This window comes from Epinephelus fuscoguttatus, linkage group LG22 (genome assembly GCF_011397635.1).
Source record: "Epinephelus fuscoguttatus linkage group LG22, E.fuscoguttatus.final_Chr_v1".
In the NCBI taxonomy this organism is placed as follows: domain Eukaryota; kingdom Metazoa; phylum Chordata; class Actinopteri; order Perciformes; family Serranidae; genus Epinephelus; species Epinephelus fuscoguttatus.
In genome coordinates this window covers 15,247,892-15,270,430 of record NC_064773.1, presented here as the reverse complement: position 1 = coordinate 15,270,430, position 22,539 = coordinate 15,247,892, and the positions used below count along the sequence as shown (strand labels likewise).

Here is a 22,539-nt window from a genome sequence, read left to right as displayed (position 1 = left end):
ACATGATGATTTTTGTTTTCTCTCAGATAGCCGTGGTTCATTACAGCGATGAGCCTCGTATTGAATTCCGTCTAAGTGACTTTAAAGACAGGAGTTCTGTGCTCAGGGCGCTCAGAGCGCTACGCTATGGAGGGGGCAACACCAAAACAGGTCAGTGACACTGCCACCCGTCATCAGACGACAGATCGTTCCTATAACACTACTTAGGTCCTGCTGTTGATGTCACAGCCTCTAACAGCTGTCATGCTGCTGGACATAAGATATGCTATTCTTGTTCCTGCAACCACACAGATGTATTAATACTGACTGCTGACGTAGCTAGTAACACGACAGAGGTTTATACTGAAGATTTCAGCAGTTTAAAGATGGGATTAAGTTTTGGTCAAACTTGTTTAAACATGGGAATTCACAAGACCTTAAATCTGTAAAGGTTTAGAATGTTTTTTGGCTGGGGATTGAATTTTACTACTAAGCTATGACCCAAAATATTTATTGTATTCGTGTTTTAAAATGTCTCTTATCAAATTACCAGCATTTATTAAAGTAGTAAAATGCTTGCAGAAGTGTCATCATTTTGCTCCAAAACCTTTTTTGTACCCTCAGGAAAAGGCATCAGCTATGTTCTGCAGGAGCTGTTCCAGGAGTCTCTAGGGATGAGGCAGGATGTGGCGCATGTTCTGGTTCTGATTACAGATGGCAGGGCCCAGGATAACGTGGAGCCGCCCTCTAGGATTGCACGTGCTCTGGGTCAGTCAAAATTATTGTAAACCCTCCAAAATGGAGCTGCTAATGAGTTTTACTGTAGCAAAAAATAGTCAGTGTGCATGTAGCAGAGCAATATCATGTATTTTCTTTAATGAATATGTGATTTACAAGACTTTTTTTTGGATTATGATGTTTTGAATCTGTTTCTCTCCAGGTGTCAGTGTCCTGGCAGTCGGAGTTTCTAATGCAGACATGGAGGAGCTGAATAAGATCGCAGCACCCACCAGCTACAAAAACATCTTCTACTCACCAACCTTTGATGACTTCCCCTCCATAGAGAGAGAATTTATCAATATCATCTGTAGTGAGGAGCTCCTCTCCGAGTTCAAACTGAATGATGAGGCAAGACACAAACTAAGGAATGGCAGATAAACAACACTAACCGAGTTCCGTGGTGGTGGTTTTATTGATGCTAAAGTTACATCAGCAGACTCTTTGCTCCTAAGAGTGGCACTATTCTTAACTTGCTGCTTTCACCCTGCATTATAGTAATGAAGGATTGACTTTCGAAGCTCTGTCATGTCATCTTTGTGTTTTCTTTGTGTTGCCCTTTTGGTGCCAGGCAAATAATGTTACATAGACTAGCCCCTGACAAAGAACCTGATATGGAGAGGAGAGAAAAGAGAACTGGCAGCTTGTGAATTATGTCAGTGCACAAGAAAAGTCCTGGTATCAACTAGCCAGATTTAATAGGGACAGGAATATTAGAGAGACCATAGCGACAAAGCAGCACCTCTAAGTGTGGTCGAAGCTATGGTGGAAAATCCTAAAAAGCATCCAAGTAAAGTTTCTGTAGTGCATGCTTTAGAAACTTGCCCTTATTTGCACAGGAACACTTGAAGAGAGCGCTCCTGGGGCGGGAGAGATGTGGCGAGCTCTCCTGCAGGCAGAGGCAGACATCAACAGTGTTTGTGTAATTACTATCACTGCCAGAGGGGGGAGACAAAAGTTCCACACTGCAGGCTTAATCACTTTTTTAATTGAATCACAAAGACGCTGTAGGAAGGAACACTCCTGCGGTCCTGACTTCATTTTGACGTCAGAGTGGTGGAGCAGTTGTCTATTATGTGTTTGACCAGTTGGTAATGAATTCCTTTATCCTCCTTTCCATTTTCAGTCTGCTCAGTTGGACACCCCGACTGAAGACCCAGGGGAGCTGCTCAAGCCTCAGGGTCCCTGCTCCTCCCAGTGTGCGAAGGTCAGTACTTCAGACACAAAGTCCTCCTTCTCTTCCCCCGTCACTTTCATCATCACTGTTGTCATTAGCATTTCAGTCATATTGAAACCAATGTGAGAGAGGCTGGAAATCACAAGACAAGACAGTTTTATATCAGTCAAACAGGGATTCAACAGCAGCACCATGTGTCTTTTATTAATTTGCATCCTGGTTTAAAGGGACAGAAAATCAAATCAAAAATACATATTTTTCTTTTTAAAGTTAATAAAACGACATCCAATTTATAATTAAATTTCAACAACTCACTTAAAGTTAACAAATAATACAAAATCTCAAAAAAGATAAATTGCTGCTGAATTCATTTTCTAGATCAAAGTACATCTCTCCAATTTCCCACCGTGCTGTTTTATAACACCCAGGGCGTAAAATTAACTTTTTACCTCATCTGCCATTGTCTAGTGATCTCCAAAAATTTACCGGCCAAACATATTTTTCACCAGTCAAATAAAAAAAACATGCCTTGTTTGACTAAAAATAATTACCTTCCATTTTTAGTATGAAAATCCAACTTAAGGAAAATCCAACCCTGTCCTCTGTGTTTCTTTGGCGTGCTTGTGGCAAAGGCTGCAGCTCATCGTGTTGGTGTGGGGGTCGTAGGTCAGCCATGATTGCGGCTTGCCAGCCTCGTCTAGGTTCCGTTTTTCAATAAAACTCTGTACGACATTTGTACTCCGTTGAACTGTCTGTTCTTCTCGTCCGAGTCCAACATGTTCATCTTCGTTTTTCCTCTTTTCTGGCGGTGGCTTCACCGCAGGATTGTTTCACCACATCTTGCTCAGAAGTTACCATAGAATGCCCGGGGTTCCAGTAGCTGACGTCATGCATTCCCGGCACACATACAATAAGCCGTGAGAGTCAAAATAGTCTGACACAGCTGGCAATAATGGTCGAAGTACATAAAAAAACCCCATGCAATTCAAAATTTTTCATCGGCCACTGGCGGGTGTGTGTTTTTATTTTACATGCCAAACTCATTTTTTACCCGCCATTGGCACTTGGCGGGTGCTAATTTTACGCCCTGATAACGCCAATCTACTCGAGCATTACCACAGGGAGGGGGACTGCTGTCTGACGGCTCTGTAGCACCCACTAGTTGTGGGCAGCTGCATAACAGTTAAGCAACCTTGTACATGAATAAAATACTAATTGGTTTAACTGACTAGTATTACTATTATAAGTACTATTATTTCTGGTGCTGACTAGCGAGGGGGCAGACTTTTAATTGTTAAGCTGAATAATCGTGCATATCCCTAGTTAATAACATGGCTTGTCATATTGCTCTGTGCTTGCTCGGGTATTGGTATTGCTCGAATAAAAACTCAACAGCAATGCCACTTTCCAGAAGTCACCTATTCACACAATCCAGACTGATAAATAGCACGAAAAACATGTATTTTTGATTTGGGGGTGAACACTGTCCCTTTAAATTTCACTGACAGGTGCTGACATTTATGTGAACTTCTCACATTAACAATGGTTTGATTTGGTTTTGTCTTTATTAATCAGCTATTAATCATATTTTTTCTTTGTTTATGCAGGGCCAGAAAGGGGAAAAGGTGAGTTAACTAACATGTGTTACATTGATTCAGAAATGTATGCAAAAGCAGTGTTTTTATTGTCTGTATTCTTGCTCTCTGTCTTTCAGGGAGATGGTTTTGGTGGCGGAGGTCTGGTATGTTTATATCAAGTTTGGTACTGCCTTTTAAGTGATAATACTTTGTTGCCACTATGACGTGTCTTAACATTATCCACTGCATTAATGTACCTTCATTGCTATGAATTTGACTTTAATATCTTTATTAGTAATTTAACTTTTAGAATAACTTGTAGTCTTTGTTTTGTTTATTTAGAGATTTCGGCAAAGCCCTGGACAGTTTGATCCTTTCACGTCTTCCAAAGGAGAGAAGGGAGAGAGGGTAAGAATCAACACAATACACTTAACCGCTACTGTCATTATTGCCACTATCACTGATGACTGTTTATTTATCAAGATGACCTTACCCTGAATCTGTGACAAGTTTTATTATATATTCAGCATGGACAGCGCTATGCCATACAGGCACAGATATAAAACAGCTGTTTATTTTTGGTCTACCTCCAAAGCAAAACATGGTCACAATGTTGGGTATTGCACACCACAGCTAATACAGCTTAATTTAGTTTCTACTGTAGCGGGGCCACTGATGAGCAGCAGCTGTTATTACAAACCAAGAGAGACTTGGCCCCTACAACAACATTAGGAACAGTCACTGACAAAAAGTTAAAGTACATCACACAAAAATTAATGAAAATAAAATAAAATGGAGCGGCAGTGAGCCAGTTTCTTAAATTAGTCCAATAATTTTCAACCAGTCTGTTGAGAGCTGGAGTTTTAAACCGCTGTATTTCAATGTCGTTTCTTTTTAATTTCTTTTTGTTTAAATCCTAGTAACATTCACTGTTCATCACACGTGCCATGTGTGCTGCAATATTTTTTCATTTCCATTTTCTTATTACAGATTTTTAATATTATAACTTAAGTGAAAGTTTTACTAAAAGTGAATGTCAGTTCTTTGTAATTTGCTAAATTACTTCACCACTTACTGATGCTGTATTACATTATTTAATATATATGTAAACAGTATAAATAGACAATAAACATCAGAATTGCCATATTAGAAACCCTGGTACATACGCAGGTAATAAATTGACAGCAAACACATCCTTGTCGTCAGAGTAACAGGTTTCTCAATAAGCTGTGTTGTTAAGTTTTCAGGTGGAAGAACATCTTCATAAATATGTGAAATAAGATGGTGATCTACAGTCTGTTTACTATTATTGATTCATTCAGTCAATCATAGTAAATGTTAACACAACTGCTCGGTCCCCAGTGTATCAAATTATGGTTGTCATTATTATATCTAATAACCTCACTGTGACTGTATGGGCGAGTGTGGCCTTGCTGTGTGTGTACATTATTCTATTTTCCAGCACAGACCATAATGTTTTAATATACAGGGGCCTCCTGCAACAGATGGTGTACCTGGGCTGCCAGGACGACCAGGGAGAACTGGACCACCAGGTTCTCCCGGCCAGCGGGTAACTAAATTCAGAAAAAATAAAACCTCACATTGACCATTAAAGTTCATTTGATTTAGGTCTGACTCTGAAAAACTATGTTTGTTCTTTTTTCAGGGCCCTCAAGGCATATCAGGTGATATGGTAAGACCCACATGACAAATGAATAATGAAACTAAACTAAAATACAGTAAAAATACAGGTGCACACATAGGACGGGGTACGGCACACGTTCCTCCCAATAAAATTAGTTTACATCCTTTATCTTAGCCTTACATTTCCAAAGCCTTTTTTTAACGTCACCATTTTCATCAAATTCCAAAAACATCTCTCAAGTGTCAACAACATGAGAAGCTTTATTCCTCACAATATGGGTAAGTTTTTCAAGCGACATCCTTCCAGTAGAGCACAATTGAGCGTCTCACCTGTAGCAAACATAGGTCAGCTGTCCCTTCCCCTCTCCTGGGCAGGGTTAAACTGTTTGGAAACATGCCCAGCAAGCACAGCCTGAGACTTGAAGGTATTTGGGATGAGGTCATCCAGGAACGAAAAGCACCATTGACCTCCAAAAGCAGTGGTCATGAATCTTAGGATCGAATTTATTTACTTAAACCGATGTGATATATGTACTCATTACCCCGTCATATTGCATTAGACGGAAAGTTCTGATTTTTGAGGCACAGAGAAACAAGGTTTAGGCAAAAAATCCAAGAGAAAAAAAGCAAGAAACAACAAGTAGGCTGTAGTTAGTACCGCAAGGTAGACTAAGTGATGTGGTGGAGACTGGAAGGCAGAACCAGGGTGTTTGTACTGCTGGGTTAATTAGTGGATGACTTTCGGGTGAGCAGGCAGATTGGCATCATACAGACACACTTGGGGAGATTCTCAAAGTCAAGGAAAGATCCTCTAACGGCCGAATTTCAAGGATGCTACGTCATCGACCCTCGCCAAAGGACTGTCCCAATGTCAAGGATCCTTCCAGATTTCACAAGGACTGAGTCTTTTTTTTTTTCTTAAGATTATTTTTTGGTCTTTTTGCCTTTAATGGACAGGATAGTGTGAAATGGGGAGAGAGAGAGTGGGGGGACGACATGCAGCAAAGGGTCGCAAGCAGGAGTCGATCTCGAGACCGCTGCGGCGAGGCATCACCTCTATACATGGGGCACCGGCACTATCTACTAAGCTACCAACGCCCCAGGACTGAGTCCTTTCAGAGAAATTCCAAGGACGCATGTGTGTATCCTCAGCAGGTATAAAGTCCCCACAGTGCTTTGCACACGATTTGCTGGAAGTCCTCAGTGGAATTCGGACATTGGAACAGGCCTTTCGGCAGAGTTCGATGACGTAGCCTCCTTGAAATTTGACCATTTGAGGATCCTTCCTTGACTTTGAGAAGCACCAAAGGACAAACAAGGAACCACAAGAAACAATAGGGAGGGGGTAAAAACAGCTGACACATTAGGAATGAAGCAAAGGTACAGACTATGACAGTAATAGCTTCAGTTCCCTATCAGAAATTGCCGTCTGACAGTAAATGTAAACGTAAATCAGTAAAAATACTCTCAATATAACATATACAGTACTTAACTGATACTGAATGTTTTAGGTGGGACTTTGTTTTAGGTCGCTTAGATATGTTTTATTGCTGACCCTATTCACAGCAGTGCAATGCTTAGCTTCTCTGTCAGACTCCAGCCTGCTTCTCCAAACTGGGTCGTGCTGACCGCCACCTACTGTAGATAAAACTTACTTTGGATCCTCATAAAATCCCACTTCAAGAAATCTGAACTCTTTAAGCTCAATCGAGAATTGATGGTCTCAAGTTTGCGCCTTTGCACGTATTGCACTCTAACCATTAAACTTATATAAATATTCTACACATCTATCAGAATTTGAGTTGTCTAAAATTTTTTGCAACAATATAGATAATAATTACTCTTCGTGTTTTTTCCCATGGCAGGGTCCACCTGGAGCCCCTGGTCAAAAGGGACAGAGAGGAGAGAGGGTAAGTCTAATGCCATTTAGTTAGATATTTTTGGGTATTTGAGTGCTACGACAATGAGGCGGATGAACATGCGCTGTTTTGTATCCAGGTTTTTTTTTGTGTGTGTGTGTGTATTTCCATTTTAGGGAGAGCCTGGATATGTTATAGGTGGCACAGACGCAAATTTCGTTCCTGGGCGAAAAGGAGAGCCAGGATCTTCTGTGAGTCCTCAAAAAATTTGGGGGAGTTTTTCCAACAGTGAACTTCAGAGCAAATCAAATAATGTATACTGCATATTACAGGGTCCCCAGGGGCCTCCTGGTGTACCAGGGGTCAATGGATCTCCAGGCCTACCTGGCCAGCCAGGACCACCAGGGTCACCAGGAATATCTGTCAAGGTAACATGGATTAAATGATGACTTTTGTACCGTCTCTTGGCATTATATCATCATATAATGTCAGACCAACCTACAGTATTCAGTATGAAGTGTCAGAGTTGTTTTTATTGTTTGCACTTTGTAGGGAGATCCTGGGGAGATTGGAGCCAAAGTAAGTACAAAGGCTGTTTTCCATCTCTTCATTTAGCTTTTGAAAAGGGTGCACGGAAACATTTAATTTGCAGCATAGTTATCATGCATCATAGATTGTGTCTACTTGCATATTGAGTCTATTTTAATGCCTCAGAATCAGATGTTATCAGTTATGAAATATTCATTGTTCCATTATTATCTGATAATACTTCTATTATTTTTTTTGAAAGGGTTTACGTGGGAAGCCGGGTGTGAAAGGAGACAAAGGAGAGTCGGGAAAAGACGTGAGCTCATTGTTGATAATATTATTGGAAGCGGCAAAAGACATTGCATTACAGTTAAAAGATAATTCAGAGTCGCCCCCTTAAACTGTTTTTCTCTCCTCTTTCTTTACTGCTGTCCCTCACACACACAAACTTTGATATACATGCACATATATGCAACCTGCTGTAGGGTACTGCAGGTTTGCCTGGTCCAATTGGCATTGATGGGGTGCCAGGATTACCAGGTCAGAGAGGAGAGAAGGTAAAACTGTTATTAATGAAAACAAATTACATATTTAAGTCAATGTACTAAAAAGACATGAATATAAGACTGAGTAACCGGCCTGAAAAATATTGCTTTTTTGCAGGGGGAAGAAGGAATTGGTATACAAGGTATTCAAGGTCCTCGTGGAGAGCCTGGAGAGAAGGTACATTGCTAGACCTTAAAGAAATACTTCACCCACAAATTGATCATGTGGCTATGTAACAAGTAAAATCTCATTCCACTGTAGAGCTGTGCACAACGTATTTATTCACTCAGCCCTTCTGTCTCTGTTTATTATGACACTACTACAGGACCAGAGCTCTGTGCCTGGGACAAAGTCACATACACACACAGTGACAGGGCTAACTGTTAGCTTCACACAGCTAGTTGCCCAATGGTAATTAACAGGTGTAACAACAGAGCCGAGCCAATTCAGTGTCACTGTGAGATTAACCACTCGGTGTTGGATCTTAACCTGTGCTTCAGGGCTTCAGCCTAATTGGCAAAAGATAACGAGTAGGGATGAGATCATGCAGTCGTGTGTTAGCTCATGCTAACCGGGCAGAGAGGGCAGAAGGAGAACAGCTTAGGGGACTGTCTTTCACCACTACATCGAACGGCAGCAACAGCTAATTGTTAGTAGGGCTGCAACTAACGATTATTTTCATTGTTGACTAATCTGTCGATTATTTCTTCTATTAGTCGACTAATAATTTTACTGAAAAATGTGTTAAAATGTTGAAAAATGTCTGTCTGTTTCTCCCAAATCCAAAATTATGTCATCTAATGTCTTGTTTCGTGCCAATATTTGAACGCAAGAAGCTGCAATAAGAGTGTTTCGGGGTACTTTTATAGTACTTTTCTATGAAAATGACTCAAACCGATTAGTCCACTACTAAAATAGTCACCGGTTATTTTGATAGTCGATTAGTCATCGATTAGTCCTCTAATTGTTGCAGCCCTAATTGTTAGCAGTCAGCTGTTATTGGCACCCCACCTGCCTACCTTGAAAAATATATTCTAATTCTGTGGGAAACAATGAAGGCTCATAATAATGCGCTCCAAATCTGTGTCAGCATTACAACTATTTTTGCAATTTTCACTCACCCCTGCAATTTTATTGCAAAAATATGTCTATAAACATTGAAACATGCATTGCAGTTTTTTAGAAAAGCTGCCGTGAAATCAGGCATTTCAGGGTGCAACAATACTGAAAACAGCCTGTAAAATCCTGGAGGAACTGAGCAAGGTTTTAATGAGAGTGCATGTGTTTGGGAAGTACAGAGCATCCACATCGTAAATAAGGTTATCCTCATCGTCTTTCTCTTGGCTGCTTGCTATCTACCTGCTGCTGTTTGACGGTAATAGGGGGACTAATAGAATTTCAAAATAAAGATGATGATGATGAAGATATCGATCGATGTTTTCACTTTACATTGATGATATTGGATCATTTATCATTGAATCAATGAACAATCCAGATCGTTGGATCATTACACCCCCAGTAGTTGATATATAAATCTATCCTTTTGTGGGTGAAGTGTTCCTTAAAAAAAAGGAAATATCAACTACAAATAGAATAGTTTTGGATTTAGTGTCCACATTGTCACATAATCGTTTCTATCGACTAAGATAATGGAAACAACAGGCTTGTTTGTCTCATGGTGTAGATTGTCAGAGAGGAACCGGTTCGCTCTGGATGTATTAATATGAAATCCTGTTTTTGTTTAAGTGATTGAATTATTGTTTTGCAGGGAAATATTGGCTTAACAGGACCAGTTGGCCTCAAGGTAACACAAAAAAATAGGAAGTCTGTTTTAGTTATAATGACATACATCTGTTTGTAAAATAATATTTGTCATTAATCTTTGAAGGGTGATCGTGGAGAGCAGGGCATCCAAGGAATCATCGGACCTCGGGTGTGCACATCCTCATTAATGAGTTCCTGAATATTTTACCCTCAAATTCATATTAATTTATAACAGCTTTGTCCAATGAAATTAAACCAGTCCTGTTTAATTCAAGGGTTCACGTTGTGTGAGAGTCAATGATAAAAGATTTAATTTCACCTGTAGGGCAAGAAGGGATTCAAAGGGGAGCAAGGGGAAAAGGTGAGTTCATCCCACATACATTCACTCTCTCTTCATTAAGCTGAAAATATTCGTTGTTTAATTGATATGAGTAAGTATTAAGGAATCAGTTTAATTCATGTAATAGTTTTTTAATTACCCATGGCGTCACACCGGAATGAGAATGTGTGTACATGAGTGTGTGCATGCATATGTGTGTCGTTATCAGAGTTAAATAAAATGCATTTTTGTCTTTTAAGGGAGAACGAGGAGAGATGGGACCAGTAGGACCACAAGGACCCACCGTGAGTGAGGATTACATTTCATAGATCGTACCTTAACTTGACAATACACATCTAAATACATTTTAGCTTCTGTAGGTGAAGTGCTGAGACAAAATATTCCTTAAAGGAGCAATGCGTAGGATTTAGTGGTATCTTGCAGTGAGGATTGCAGATTCAAACCAGCTGAAGTTTCTCCCATGTGCCAAGCATGAAGCCCTGGTTAGGATTCCTTCAGTGTTCATTGTTAATGACGCTTTAACTGGGAGCCAAATTATCCACAGAGGTCTCTTCCTTTCCTCTTTCTTGTGACAGACAGGACACTAGCCCAGCACCTGCTAATGGGTGCTCACCTTTTTTCTCTGATTATGTAGATCCTCTCTTCCTCTCCAAAACAAACTAATGTGGTGATTTAAAAACTGGTAGAAACACTTAATGGTGCAGTTTTACATCGAATAAAATGTTTTCCAACACTGCTCATCAAGAAGAAACACAACAATTCTTACCTCCAGATGATTATACACAAAAGAAAATATACTTGTTATATTAATTTCCTTTTCTGCCAGCATCTCCTCTAACTGCTACACACTGGACCTTAAAGACTTAGAAATATATATTTGTATTCAATTACACAGTGCAATATTCACAGCAGGTATCAAACTTAAAGCATAAATATGACGGGAACAAAGCATGGAATCCAATCACAATCTTCCCCATTCCACTCACCCCAAATAACAGGTGGAATATCATCATAGGACAGTCCTCCATCTCCTGAATAGTACAAAAAAATGGCAGATGAGCTGAAAGTCAGGCTCAGTATTAAAAGAGAAGGGAGAGATGTCTCTGTAAAAGGCAGGTTCAGAATGATGGGGTACTTTATCAGAGTATACACTGGCAGAAATCACCAAGAACAAGAAACACAAAATCCTCAGTGTAACTGACAGGTCTGGAATTATTTCAGAAAGGGGCCTCAAACCTTTTGGGAATGAGTGGGAGAGGCAGCATCCCCCCATCTGATTAGAACTGTCTGTCTGGCCAGCAGAGAGGCAAAAGACAGTGTATGGCGTTGGATCGCAGTCGGGTGTACACCATCATCTCCGGTGGTGCCAAAGAGGGCGACTAGGGGGTTGGGATGCAGGTCAAAGTTAAGATTTGAGGATAAGGTTAGGAAAACATCCTTCCAGTGTTTTTCCAGGCTTGGACACATCCAATATGTATAAATAAAAGAAACCTCACCCCTTAAACATTTGTCACAGCTAGGATTCACATGTGGGCAAATATGTGAACGTCTGACTTTAGACTAATGGGCTCTGAGAGAGGTGATGAACCAGCCTTAAGATAGTCCTATACACTGTCTGACAATGAAGTGTTTGAATGTTGCTCCCAGGCATATTTGATTTTGTCAAGAGGGGTGTGTCTGATCTCTGCTAACCTGTCATAGATGGTGGATTCCAAATGTTTGTGTGACAGGTTTAAGCAGAGGGTATCATCAGCGGTGTTTGTACCAGGTGATTCACAGGAGCTTGGTATCTGAGAGTGAAGACAATGTCTGACTTGCAAATACCCTAAGAAAAAAAAAAGGATATTTGGTCGGTTGAACTGTTTTCTGAGGGTTTAAATAAAATAAATGAATGAATATATTTGCATACTGCCCCCACCCTGGAACATGTCATAATGTCCCTCTAAACCAACATAATCATAATTGCCTCTACTGATTAACCTGAGAATATGAAAATCCACTTTTTAATTCATTTTTGATTACAAAGACAGCCTGAGGCAGAAATAATATATTTATTCAGGACCAAGTGGGACCTAATGGGTGGGAATGCCAGCGATACACAATATTTAATAACTGTTTCCTAACATCTCCAGACAGACATTTAGATGATGATAAATGAACAAATGAGGAAGCCATTTTGTTCCGGGATGTCAGGATTAGGCCCTATCAGAGATGGTTATGATTACATATGATCATGCGCCAAATTGTCAAACCTCAGTGGGTGTCTTTATCAAAAGGGCCATTTTGTCCTGCATCAATGGTTTTTAATTTGACGCAGTGTAGTCCTTTGGAAGTGACTATCGCAAAAAAAAAAAAAAAAAAAAAAAAGCCATCATGAGAGCTATCTTCCTGTCTTTTGTAATACAGTTTCCATTTTTTAATCTAAAAAGTTCAGCTTTGAAAATAACAGCTAATAAAGTGCTGGTTGGCAGCAGATAGCGGAGAGTGATGATTAATGTTTATAGGGTATTTTAAAGTTTATGACAGCTGAAAGTGAAGAAGAGATTTGAGAGATCTGAGATATGATTAGTCGGTTGGCATGAAAACCAACAATCATTATGGAAATGACAATACAGATTTCATTTGCTTGGATTTTTTACAGGGACTGACAGGTCCTTTAGGGTTGAAAGGAGATGAGGGTCCAAGAGGAGCTCCTGGAGATCCTGCCAAGGGTGTAAGAAAACTATTTCAACTCATTTAAACTTTAGAAAAAGAAGCACTTAATACTCACACTCAGTTTTCTTTTCCCACTGCAAAAGGTAATCGGCCCAACAGGAAAAAAGGGTGCCAGGGTGAGTAACCAACCGTCCGCTTCGTGTGTCAGGGCCCTTAAGTTTTAAACCTCTGAGCCGTGTAGCACACCTCTTGCAGTATTTACGTTATACGCAATCCTTAGCTGCAACGAAAAGAGAAGCAACTTAAATCCTCTGAGCACTTGGTTTCAAGTCTCTCTTTGTCACATACATTTATCCAGGACTAAATTATAAGCAACAGTTTAAATTAAAGTGTAGGAAACACATTTTTTGACACTCAAACTCAGCTTATCAGTCAGAACTGTTGTGTGTGATTTGATCAGATTGGGTCGACAGTGGCCTGGTAACAAAAAAAACACCACCTGCAACTATCATCACATTGTCATTCAGATGCTGCTTAACTGATTAACTGATTGGTGCATGGAAATATGTGACATCAGGCTTTTTTGGCTGAGAAAAACACAGAAATCCCTCAAATGAAACTTACCAAACCCTCAAAATTTGTCCACAATTACACTTTATGTCTTCTTGCGCACAAAACTTTGTTTGTGTTTTTCTGTTTTGGATCCACTTACTGAGGTTTCACTCAACCAGTGAGATTACTCATGACTCCAGAGATACCACGCTTGAAGAAATATTTGTAAAACTTCATCATTAAAAAGTATGCAGTGGTTGGGGCGTCGGTGGCTTAGTGGTAGAGCAGGCGCCCCATGTACAAGGCTGTTGCTGCAGTGGCCTGGGTTCGACTCCAGCCTGTGGCCCTTTGCTGCATGTCACTCCCTCTCTCCTTCCCCCTTCACACTTGTCTGTCCTATCAAATAAAGGCTAAAAAATGCCCCAAAAAAGATCTTTAAAAAAAAAGAAAGTATGCAGTGCTCTCCCTCTGTTGGCCACTGAGCTGCTCGACCACAGATTCTGGGTTTGAGAAATTAGTTGAGGGGGAAGAAAGTGTTAGGCGTACCCAATTAGTCCATAGATTTAAACCAGTGACACAATAGTCACGACTTCACTTGTATGTCTCAGCTGTTTGCCTTTATTTATCTTAACTGGCTTGAAATAAGCCAGCCAGCCAGAAGGAAGTGATTCTCTTAATGTTTTATTCTGTGGAGACATTGTTAATTAAATGGTCGGGGTATTTCCTACACACTCAGACTCAGTCCTCTGGGTCTGCTTATCAAACACAATTAAGATTTTCTCTCATTAGCTTTTGAAGTGGGACTGAATGCTCCACCGAATGGGACCTCTTTAATCTAAGTCCACAGGGTGCCATTTAAAGTGAAGAGTTTTGTTTTGAAACTGGTGTTTGGCCCTGGTGACGAGTAACGTGTTGATTGATAATCTGTGTGTGTGCGCATATTTCCCGTTCATCAGGGAGACGTTGGTCCAGTCGGCCCCGTGGGCCCCCAGGGAGTAAAGGGTGACCAAGGAGACAAAGGAGAAAAGGTTGATAATAACAAATGGTGTACATTCTGCTTGCATTTTTTTCCACTGCCATTTCTTTGATATGTATGATTCTGATACACTAATAAGAATAGAGCAAACAGCTGTTAGTGTAGAACAACTGTATATCAAGATATGTGTATGGTTTGTTTTGATGTGTGCAGGGTAGTCCTGGTTTTGGGATTCCAGGACAGCGGGGCGAAAAGGGAGAAAATGGCGAGAGGGTGAGTCACCTGAAAAACATGAAATCACATATTTAACACTTGAACATTGTTGTCACCATAAAATACTGAAGCAGAAAACAGCTGTTCATTGCTATTATATTTGTTTTGTTGCTTTAATTGTTAACAGGGAAATGTTGGTTTGTCTGGAAAACCAGGACCAAAAGTGAGTAAAATTTTATTATTTTGTGTCAAGTTAAGATTCAATGAAAAATGCCTTCTTAACCCTTTGAGATCACATCCCTGCACATATTGTGCAGCCATTAAACAGTATTATGCCAAATAAAATGCAGAAAATGACTTTATTAGTATTTTTATATCAAAAATATTTGAAAATAATTTTATTTTTTACCACTATCCCGTTTGCATTACACTCTCAGGGCCTCACTGTTATGACGCACCCACTTTTCAATAATCATATTGAATTCCTCCCAACATTATATCCCGCTTACCTATCCTGTTGCACTCAAATACATCACAGTACCAAAGCTAGAATCTCTCCCTAAATGCCGCCTCATCTGCATTTTAAAGCTGCTCTTATCAACATTTTACTATGAGCAATGAGTCAAATGACTATGTGTTGTGAGGGTGGTCACTAGTAGTAACAAACGCATAGAGAATTACTGACTGACTTTTGCAGTTACACTAAACTGCACAGGTTGTTTTTTAAGCTTCTTTCAGCTTAAGATTTTGCTGCTTTTACTTTCATCACTCTTGCCAGTCACAGCAGTTGTTTAAAACATCAAAACCCACCACATGACAGCAGACAGACAAAGTTAGCAGCTAGCTGGTGAATGTAGGCACTGTTCACACCTGGTATTAACATGCATCTTGGGTGATCAGATCAAAAGTTGACAGCTTTAAGTACAAGTTTAAACACATCTTCAATGCATCTTGAGATGTTATCCCTCAGATCACATTAGGAGGTGGTCTGGGCCACATATGGCTGCATATTTTCAGTTAGTTGTACGTTATTGTGTCCTGAGCCACTATGAAGGACTGCCTACTCAGGTGACGTCCTTGCTTATTGACTCTCCGCCAGTAGACACAGGACTGAAGGACCATCTCCAGAGCTGCTCTCCTCCTTGAGGCTGTCAGTTCAACACTTGCTCATTTAGCACGAGCTAACAAAGCAGCAGCTGGTAAACGGCGGCTGTGGCTCAGGAGGTAGAGCGGCTCGTCCACTAATTGGAAGATCAGCGGTTCAATCACCAGTGTGTTGAACTATCCTTGTGCACGATATTGAACCCCCAAATTGCTCCCAGTGGCTGTTCGTTCATTAGTGTGTGAGTGTTGCAGTAGCAGGTGGCACCCTGTATGGTAGCCTCGGCCACCAGTGTATGAATGTGTGAGTGAATGGATGAATGACCCTAGTGGCTAGAAAAAGTTTTTTTGTTTTTACTATTACTACTACTAGGATTTAATGTATTTTAGTCAAAGTCAACTACAAGCTTCCAGTGCAACTATCAAAACCCCTTCAACATAATTAAATATATATATTTTTACTAAGGTTGTTAATGTTACTATAACAGAAGTCATTTGTTTGTCCAGGGGAAGGATGGCTCTAAAGGTGACAAAGGGACTATCGGGTTATCCGGCAATCCTGGAGAACCAGGATTAAGAGGTAAAGATGTAAGTAAATCCTGAGTGGCTGTTACAGCAATGATACAAGTGGTTTGTACAATACAGCACAATGCAGATGTGTTTAGCTACAAGGGTTTATTTAGAAAACATAATGTTAGGAGAAAGCACGTAGTTTTAATTAAGACATGAGATATATGTAGAATATGATAAATGTCTAGATAAGTCAGAATGATATGTGCAGACAAAAACTATAGCTCAGGGAAATGTACTTAAATGTGAATATTTACATTGTAATACTGGTGACACTGACTGGTGACTTTGTGTGTAGGGTGCACCTGGAGTTAAAGGAGATCAAGGAACTAAGGTAGAGTTAGCATGTTTACTCGATGCTTTTGTTTGTTTTGTTGGTCAGTGATGTTGCTCAGAAAGATAGCTGTTTCCATGATGATTTGTAATCAGTATGGTCGTGTACTAAATTTACCAAAGTAATAACATTGTTTTGTCTTTCACAGGGTGAAGTAGGACCCCCTGGAGAGCCTGGTGACAGAGGAATTAGGGTATTTCTTTTGTGTTTTCCAAGACTAAATAGGCAGAAATAAAAGAAATTCAAATAATGCTCAAATACACGACAAAACACCCACTTTGAGTGTTGTCAGCCCACCAAATGGCTGTTATCTGTTGTTATCAAGAGCGTAGATTCGAGGTAGTATGGCCATTTTACGTCTTATATTTCCGTTTGTTTGAGGTGGCAACCTCGACTAGCTTTAGTAATCATGACGGGGGCAAAGCAGGAAGTCAAGTGTCATAGTATAAAGACTGACAACGTTTTCATAGAGAGGAAGTTACGGTGGATGGACAGGTAAAAGAAACATAGGACTTTCACCCAGGAGACTGCAGTGCATGTCCCATGTCAAACCAAAAGCCAGTGTTGATGTAACATCCTTAAATTACAGTTTGTGACAAATGTGCTTATTTTAACCCAAACCACAATCTTTTCTTAAACAGAATTACATAGTTTGACTGTGTTACAGCTGTAATCCTAACCCTAATAAAAGGCCCTGTCTAAAGCATTACAACGGTAGTGATAACAACTAATAATTGCCATTTAATGGGCAAATAACATTTGAAAGGAGTGGACAAAAGCTATCTAAGGGCCTGTGAACATGCTCCGTTTTTCATGGCCTCAAATCCATTATTGTCGATGGAGACGCAAGGAAGGTGCGTTCAAAAGCGAGAGTGATGCCATCGTGGCATGTCAGCATTTCCAGGTGCTTGCTTTTCAGGGCGAGACAGCTGTGGAATAAACAAAGTTCAACTTTTGGAATGCATAAACATGCACAGCATGTCTTGTGACGAGCAGCCAGATATCTTGCCTTTCTTCTGTAAATGTCAGTCTATGATGAATATAGAGTCATGATTTTAGTGTAGGGCCACTGAGAGCTTTACACCTGTCCCATAGACAATATTTTAGGACTCATACACACTTACAAACATGCCTTGAAGAAGACAATAAAAACAACTGACTGCTTCATATGAAAATAGACATCATGGACATAAAACAGACGAGGCTATTCAATGAAAAAGGGCATTTAAAACAGTTTAAAACATGAAAAGTGGTAGTGACCTGAGATCCTATTGAATGAAATCGCATATAGTACAGTATAGGTTAGCTCTAAACTCTGAATTTCTGGTAAGTAGGCTATGATACAATGCTGGTTATAGTCGCTTTGCAGTGTGGAGTGTAACCTGAAGGTTGGCACAAAGTAAGCACAAGAGTAACACCCAGCACCCGACCTCACACTTTCCAGGTAAAAGACGCGGCATGTGTCCTCGTCCTAATAAAAAATATACTGTATATTCCCAAGTCAACTTAAAACTTAAAAGTGCTTTGATAGCATGTCTGACTAAAGAACCAGTTACTTTCTACAAACTATTGGTGTAATAGACACAATCAGCAGGGCCTCATCAACAGATTTAGTGCACTCTGGCACATAACGTATAATAATACTAATACAGTGTATGCTACATACATATGCTAACATGCTAATAAGTCAATAATATGGTGGAAACTCAATGGAGGTCTGCACATTGCATGTACCCGATGTTCAGTGTGGCCTTAGACATTGGATTTGATCACCATCATCACTTTATGGATAAATGTTTGATGTAATGCGCTGTGTGTTTCTGTTTGATATGCTGTATTTACATTGCATTTCTGTTTCTCGTAATTTCCAACCTCTATTTTTAGGGCTCTTATGCTGAAGGGCACCACTTCTCATTATATCTTAGTTATAGCTCCAAAATGTCTGCCAGGACTCCTGCTGAACAAACACCGTGTTGCAGCAATTAAGCACATTTGCTCACAGCAGCGTTTAACTTTGCATTTTTAATTTTGTATCGGCTTTAAGCTTTTTGATGTAAATACAAGACTAAATGCTATATTTTTATTTTTGTTAATGTTGATCAGGGTCCACTGGGGTTACCAGGGCGACCAGGGGACCCAGGGGAGAAAGGAGATACTGGGGCGTCTGGCCCGTCTGTGAGTCCTTTGAGTTTCTTTTAATGATGTTAATTTAACTTTGCTTTTTGTAAATGTACTTCTTGAACTCCAGTGTTTAAAAATAATTGTGATTTTTTTCTTTTTCTTGTGAAGGGTGCTGATGGAAAGAAAGGTGACAAAGGGGAGCAGGTATGTCTGTATTCCCCATCTCTCTCGCATTGATGAACACTTTTATTGTTTCTCGTGGGTGACGCCTTGTAATCATTCTTCTGTGTCTGTCGCCACCTTCACAAACTGCTCTCCTTTTGTGACTTCATGATTTCTATTTCGATATGGTCACTAATTAGGTTTTGCCTTTTGTTCATGCCACCCTTCAGTGCACCTACTATTTTCCCTTTGTGGCGCAGATATGGATTGTGTTTAGAAGTGTGACATATTAGATTTTTAACTGCGATTTATTGTGCTCTTCTTTTGATCATGCTGCCGTTGTCACAAAGGGAAAACCTGGACCTCCGGGAGGACAAGTAAACAAACCTCTATTATCATTTTTGACAGCTTCTCATCAGTTCAGCCATGTTTGACATGGGCATTCGTTGTAACAGTGCTTATAAAGAACAAAAAAAAAGCTCTCCCACAAGACTCTGGAACATTGTCTGTTATGAATCTGCTGAAATTGCGTCAATTAGCAAGTTAACTTTCGATTTCTGACTCCTACCAGATTGTTGCAGACAACAATGTACTGACCAGAGTAATAAAGGTAACTTGAAGAATAACATGCGTCATGCTTTATTGTATTCAGTTTGGGGTTTTTTGGTCATGGGGGATTTTAAGTTTCCTTTTTCTCCTCTCATCTTTCCTTCCATCTCTTAAAGGGTGAACCAGGAGAGCCTGGTCAGCCTGGTTTGAGAGGAGAGACAGGTCTGCCTGGTCCACAAGTGAGTACACGTCACAAACATAGGAATGTACCCCAATTTGAATGATGACATGATTGACATGCTCGTGCATGTTTCTTTAAATCGATTACTATCATAGTGGATGACCACAAGACTGAAATACCCATTCAGTTTACAACATACTTTGATTTAGGGGTCGACAGATAATCAGCCTGGCAGATTAGTGGGGCCAATTATTATGAATTTTTAGGGTTATTGGTATCGGTGATTTTTTTCCATCGATATGTCGATACACAGTTTTGTTTTCCTTAGCTGCGCTGTTTTGCCCCTGGCGTGCTTCTCACTGTCTGCACATACCACTCTATGCTCTTAAAAGCAAACTCAAGACCTACCTTTTTAGCCTGGCTTTTAATTGAGCTGTCCTTTATTTTATTTTATTTTAAAGTTTTTTTCAAAGTGCTGCTGGCAGCTCCCTGTGCTCATTGGAAAACTTCTCAGAATAAATATATGCTTAATTGCATTTGAATGTAGTGCTTTGTCAGAGTTTATTTTTTAAATTCTGTGTCAACTATGATTTTTACAGCAGACATATATCGGTTGTAAATATCGGCTATCGGTATCTCTGTATCAAAATAATCGGTATCGGCATTGGCTCTGAATAAACCATATCGCTTGATCCCTACTTTGATTTATTCTTTATTCTTTATTCGGATCCACTAAGGTACACTTCACTAAATAGTTGTTTCATTATACCTTCTACTGTATTTCAGTCAGTATTGATTGTTTAGTCCATTAATTGATTAGTCATTTGGTAGAAAATAAACTTTGTGACATTTCAAAGACTGAACATTTAAAAAATGAATTCTTTAACTGAAAAATTAAAACACAGATTAATCAATAATGCAAATAATGGTGAATTGACATTAGTTAGCCCTAATTGGATTACAGTTACAGTTGGCATTAGTTGTACTTGGTAGGAGACAACATTGTAATGATGAAACTTTCTCAAATCCTTTGAATCATTCCAATATTTGAATATTTGTGTCTCTCCACAGGGTCCAGAGGGGAAACCTGGATTACCAGGACTCTCTTTGGTAAGAGTATACGTCATTTTGAATTGCATTTGTACTGGTATTGTTTGTATCAGAGGGACTTTGATTTGTTTTAAAATGTGCATATTGTGTTGAAATACGAAACCGTTTGCTCTGTAGGGTGGTTCTGGAAGAGACGGATTTGATGGTTTTCCAGGGAAACCAGGAATGAAGGTTGTACAAACGTGTGCACACATTTGTATTACTAACATCTTCCCATTGTGAATAGCGTTGAGATTATTTTCGTTATAAGCTTACTCGTAATAATTCCGTAATAATTGCAGGGTGACCAGGGACAAAAAGGAGAGCCTGGCCTGGTGAGTGCACCATGTTTTTTGTAACAATTTTCTGGTCAGACATGATTAATTCCCTGTGTCTACAGATGTGCTATTGTAAGTGTTTGGTGCCAAAATTTGCACTTAACACCATTTAATACTGTCAAGACTTTATTAAATAAAAGGCTTGTTTTTGTACGTGTGCATTTTAACAGAATGGAGATAAAGGAGACCAAGGACGTGTTGGGATTGCTGGAATGCCTGGTTTACCAGGAACTCCAGTGAGTATCACTATGAATCATAGCGCCTCTGGCTGAAACATTAAATATCCATTCTTCATACAATTCTAATGGTGACACTAAAGCCAATATATCATAATTTTGTCATTTCAGGTGCGTAATTAGCACAAGCCTTCTGTTTTTCCACCATAATAATTAATCTGAAAAATATCTCTAGTGATTATGGTTGTTTTATTTCCTCTGCTCTGCAGGGGAGACCTGGCATTGACGGGAAGAGGGGCTTGCCAGGAAAAGATGTGAGGAATCATCTAACAACTAGAGCACTGTGCTGTGTGATGCACACGACCCAATCGCCAGAAAAATGGTGGCGTTGTACATTTCTGCAAACCACGAATATGCTATATTCGCTTGTACTTATGCAGCAAATATATCGATCAGTTACAAGATGAAAAACCACTGACAGGTGAAGTAAATAACATTGATCCTCTCATTAGAATGCAGTGTTCTGCTGTGAAGCCTCAGGTCCTGGCATTAATATGGATGCCACTTGACACACACCACCAACCCAAACACTGTTGCAAGCCAAGCACACCTCCTCATGGCAACTACACTCCCCAATGGCAGTGACTCCCCCAGCAGGAGCTCATCCCGGCCTCTAAATTCCCCAGATCCCAATCTGATCAAACGTCTGTGGGAAGTGGTAGTACCCTGGAGCCTGTGAAGGCGTGGACACATAATCTCTGTGGGTGTCCTGTGGTTTCTGGCGCCAGGGTATTTGCAGTGGATCCTTTGAGCCCTGTGGGTTGAAGGTTGGGCACCTTCATGTCCCATGGATTATCGGATGGGAAATTTAGAGGCCAGGTCGATGCCTTGAGCTGCCAATGCCCTGGCACCCAGTGATGGGTCACCTAAAAAACACCCACCTTTGGAGCCTAAAGAGCAACTTGGAACACAGCGATGACTCACAAAAAACAACCGGTTTTGTTGCGTGTTGGACTCATTCAGTGGTCTGCAGTTTGGCAGGCGTCTTGCTTAGGTGACACACCATCCCTCTCCCACTTCACCACTTGATGACAACATCAGCTCTTATAATATATTACTTTGAAAACATTTGTATGATGTGTATGAAATGTGCAAATGTAACATTTGTGGTTTGCAGGAAAATACAATGCCAACATTTTCTTCTGGTGACTGGGCTGATACACACTGAATTACCTCCTGCTTGATGTCAATGCTATCTTGACAAACTTGTTCCAATTTTCAAAGTGCATCACTTTTTTTAGGCAGATTATTAACACTGAACATGTATTTTC

General features: G+C 40.0%; 1 protein-coding gene across 1 annotated transcript in view; it reads left to right on the top strand.

The window, feature by feature from the left end:
* col7a1l (collagen type VII alpha 1-like) overlaps positions 1 to 22,539 on the top strand; it is a 69,656-nt gene that overhangs the window by 32,215 nt on the left and 14,902 nt on the right. Inside the window, exons 23-60 of the mRNA XM_049567418.1 lie at positions 27 to 150; positions 604 to 747; positions 920 to 1,107; positions 1,883 to 1,963; positions 3,541 to 3,558; positions 3,648 to 3,674; positions 3,853 to 3,918; positions 5,000 to 5,080; positions 5,177 to 5,203; positions 7,020 to 7,064; positions 7,190 to 7,264; positions 7,346 to 7,441; positions 7,566 to 7,592; positions 7,804 to 7,857; positions 8,027 to 8,098; positions 8,205 to 8,264; positions 9,856 to 9,891; positions 9,976 to 10,020; positions 10,177 to 10,212; positions 10,431 to 10,475; positions 12,833 to 12,904; positions 12,990 to 13,022; positions 14,355 to 14,426; positions 14,588 to 14,647; positions 14,775 to 14,810; positions 16,196 to 16,276; positions 16,557 to 16,592; positions 16,741 to 16,785; positions 18,696 to 18,767; positions 18,882 to 18,917; positions 19,226 to 19,252; positions 19,447 to 19,485; positions 19,601 to 19,663; positions 20,677 to 20,715; positions 20,833 to 20,886; positions 20,997 to 21,029; positions 21,203 to 21,268; positions 21,478 to 21,522. Of these exons, the coding sequence (XP_049423375.1) occupies positions 27 to 150; positions 604 to 747; positions 920 to 1,107; positions 1,883 to 1,963; positions 3,541 to 3,558; positions 3,648 to 3,674; positions 3,853 to 3,918; positions 5,000 to 5,080; positions 5,177 to 5,203; positions 7,020 to 7,064; positions 7,190 to 7,264; positions 7,346 to 7,441; positions 7,566 to 7,592; positions 7,804 to 7,857; positions 8,027 to 8,098; positions 8,205 to 8,264; positions 9,856 to 9,891; positions 9,976 to 10,020; positions 10,177 to 10,212; positions 10,431 to 10,475; positions 12,833 to 12,904; positions 12,990 to 13,022; positions 14,355 to 14,426; positions 14,588 to 14,647; positions 14,775 to 14,810; positions 16,196 to 16,276; positions 16,557 to 16,592; positions 16,741 to 16,785; positions 18,696 to 18,767; positions 18,882 to 18,917; positions 19,226 to 19,252; positions 19,447 to 19,485; positions 19,601 to 19,663; positions 20,677 to 20,715; positions 20,833 to 20,886; positions 20,997 to 21,029; positions 21,203 to 21,268; positions 21,478 to 21,522 (2,256 nt within the window). The remainder of the gene's footprint in view (positions 1 to 26; positions 151 to 603; positions 748 to 919; positions 1,108 to 1,882; positions 1,964 to 3,540; positions 3,559 to 3,647; positions 3,675 to 3,852; positions 3,919 to 4,999; positions 5,081 to 5,176; positions 5,204 to 7,019; positions 7,065 to 7,189; positions 7,265 to 7,345; positions 7,442 to 7,565; positions 7,593 to 7,803; positions 7,858 to 8,026; positions 8,099 to 8,204; positions 8,265 to 9,855; positions 9,892 to 9,975; positions 10,021 to 10,176; positions 10,213 to 10,430; positions 10,476 to 12,832; positions 12,905 to 12,989; positions 13,023 to 14,354; positions 14,427 to 14,587; positions 14,648 to 14,774; positions 14,811 to 16,195; positions 16,277 to 16,556; positions 16,593 to 16,740; positions 16,786 to 18,695; positions 18,768 to 18,881; positions 18,918 to 19,225; positions 19,253 to 19,446; positions 19,486 to 19,600; positions 19,664 to 20,676; positions 20,716 to 20,832; positions 20,887 to 20,996; positions 21,030 to 21,202; positions 21,269 to 21,477; positions 21,523 to 22,539) is intronic.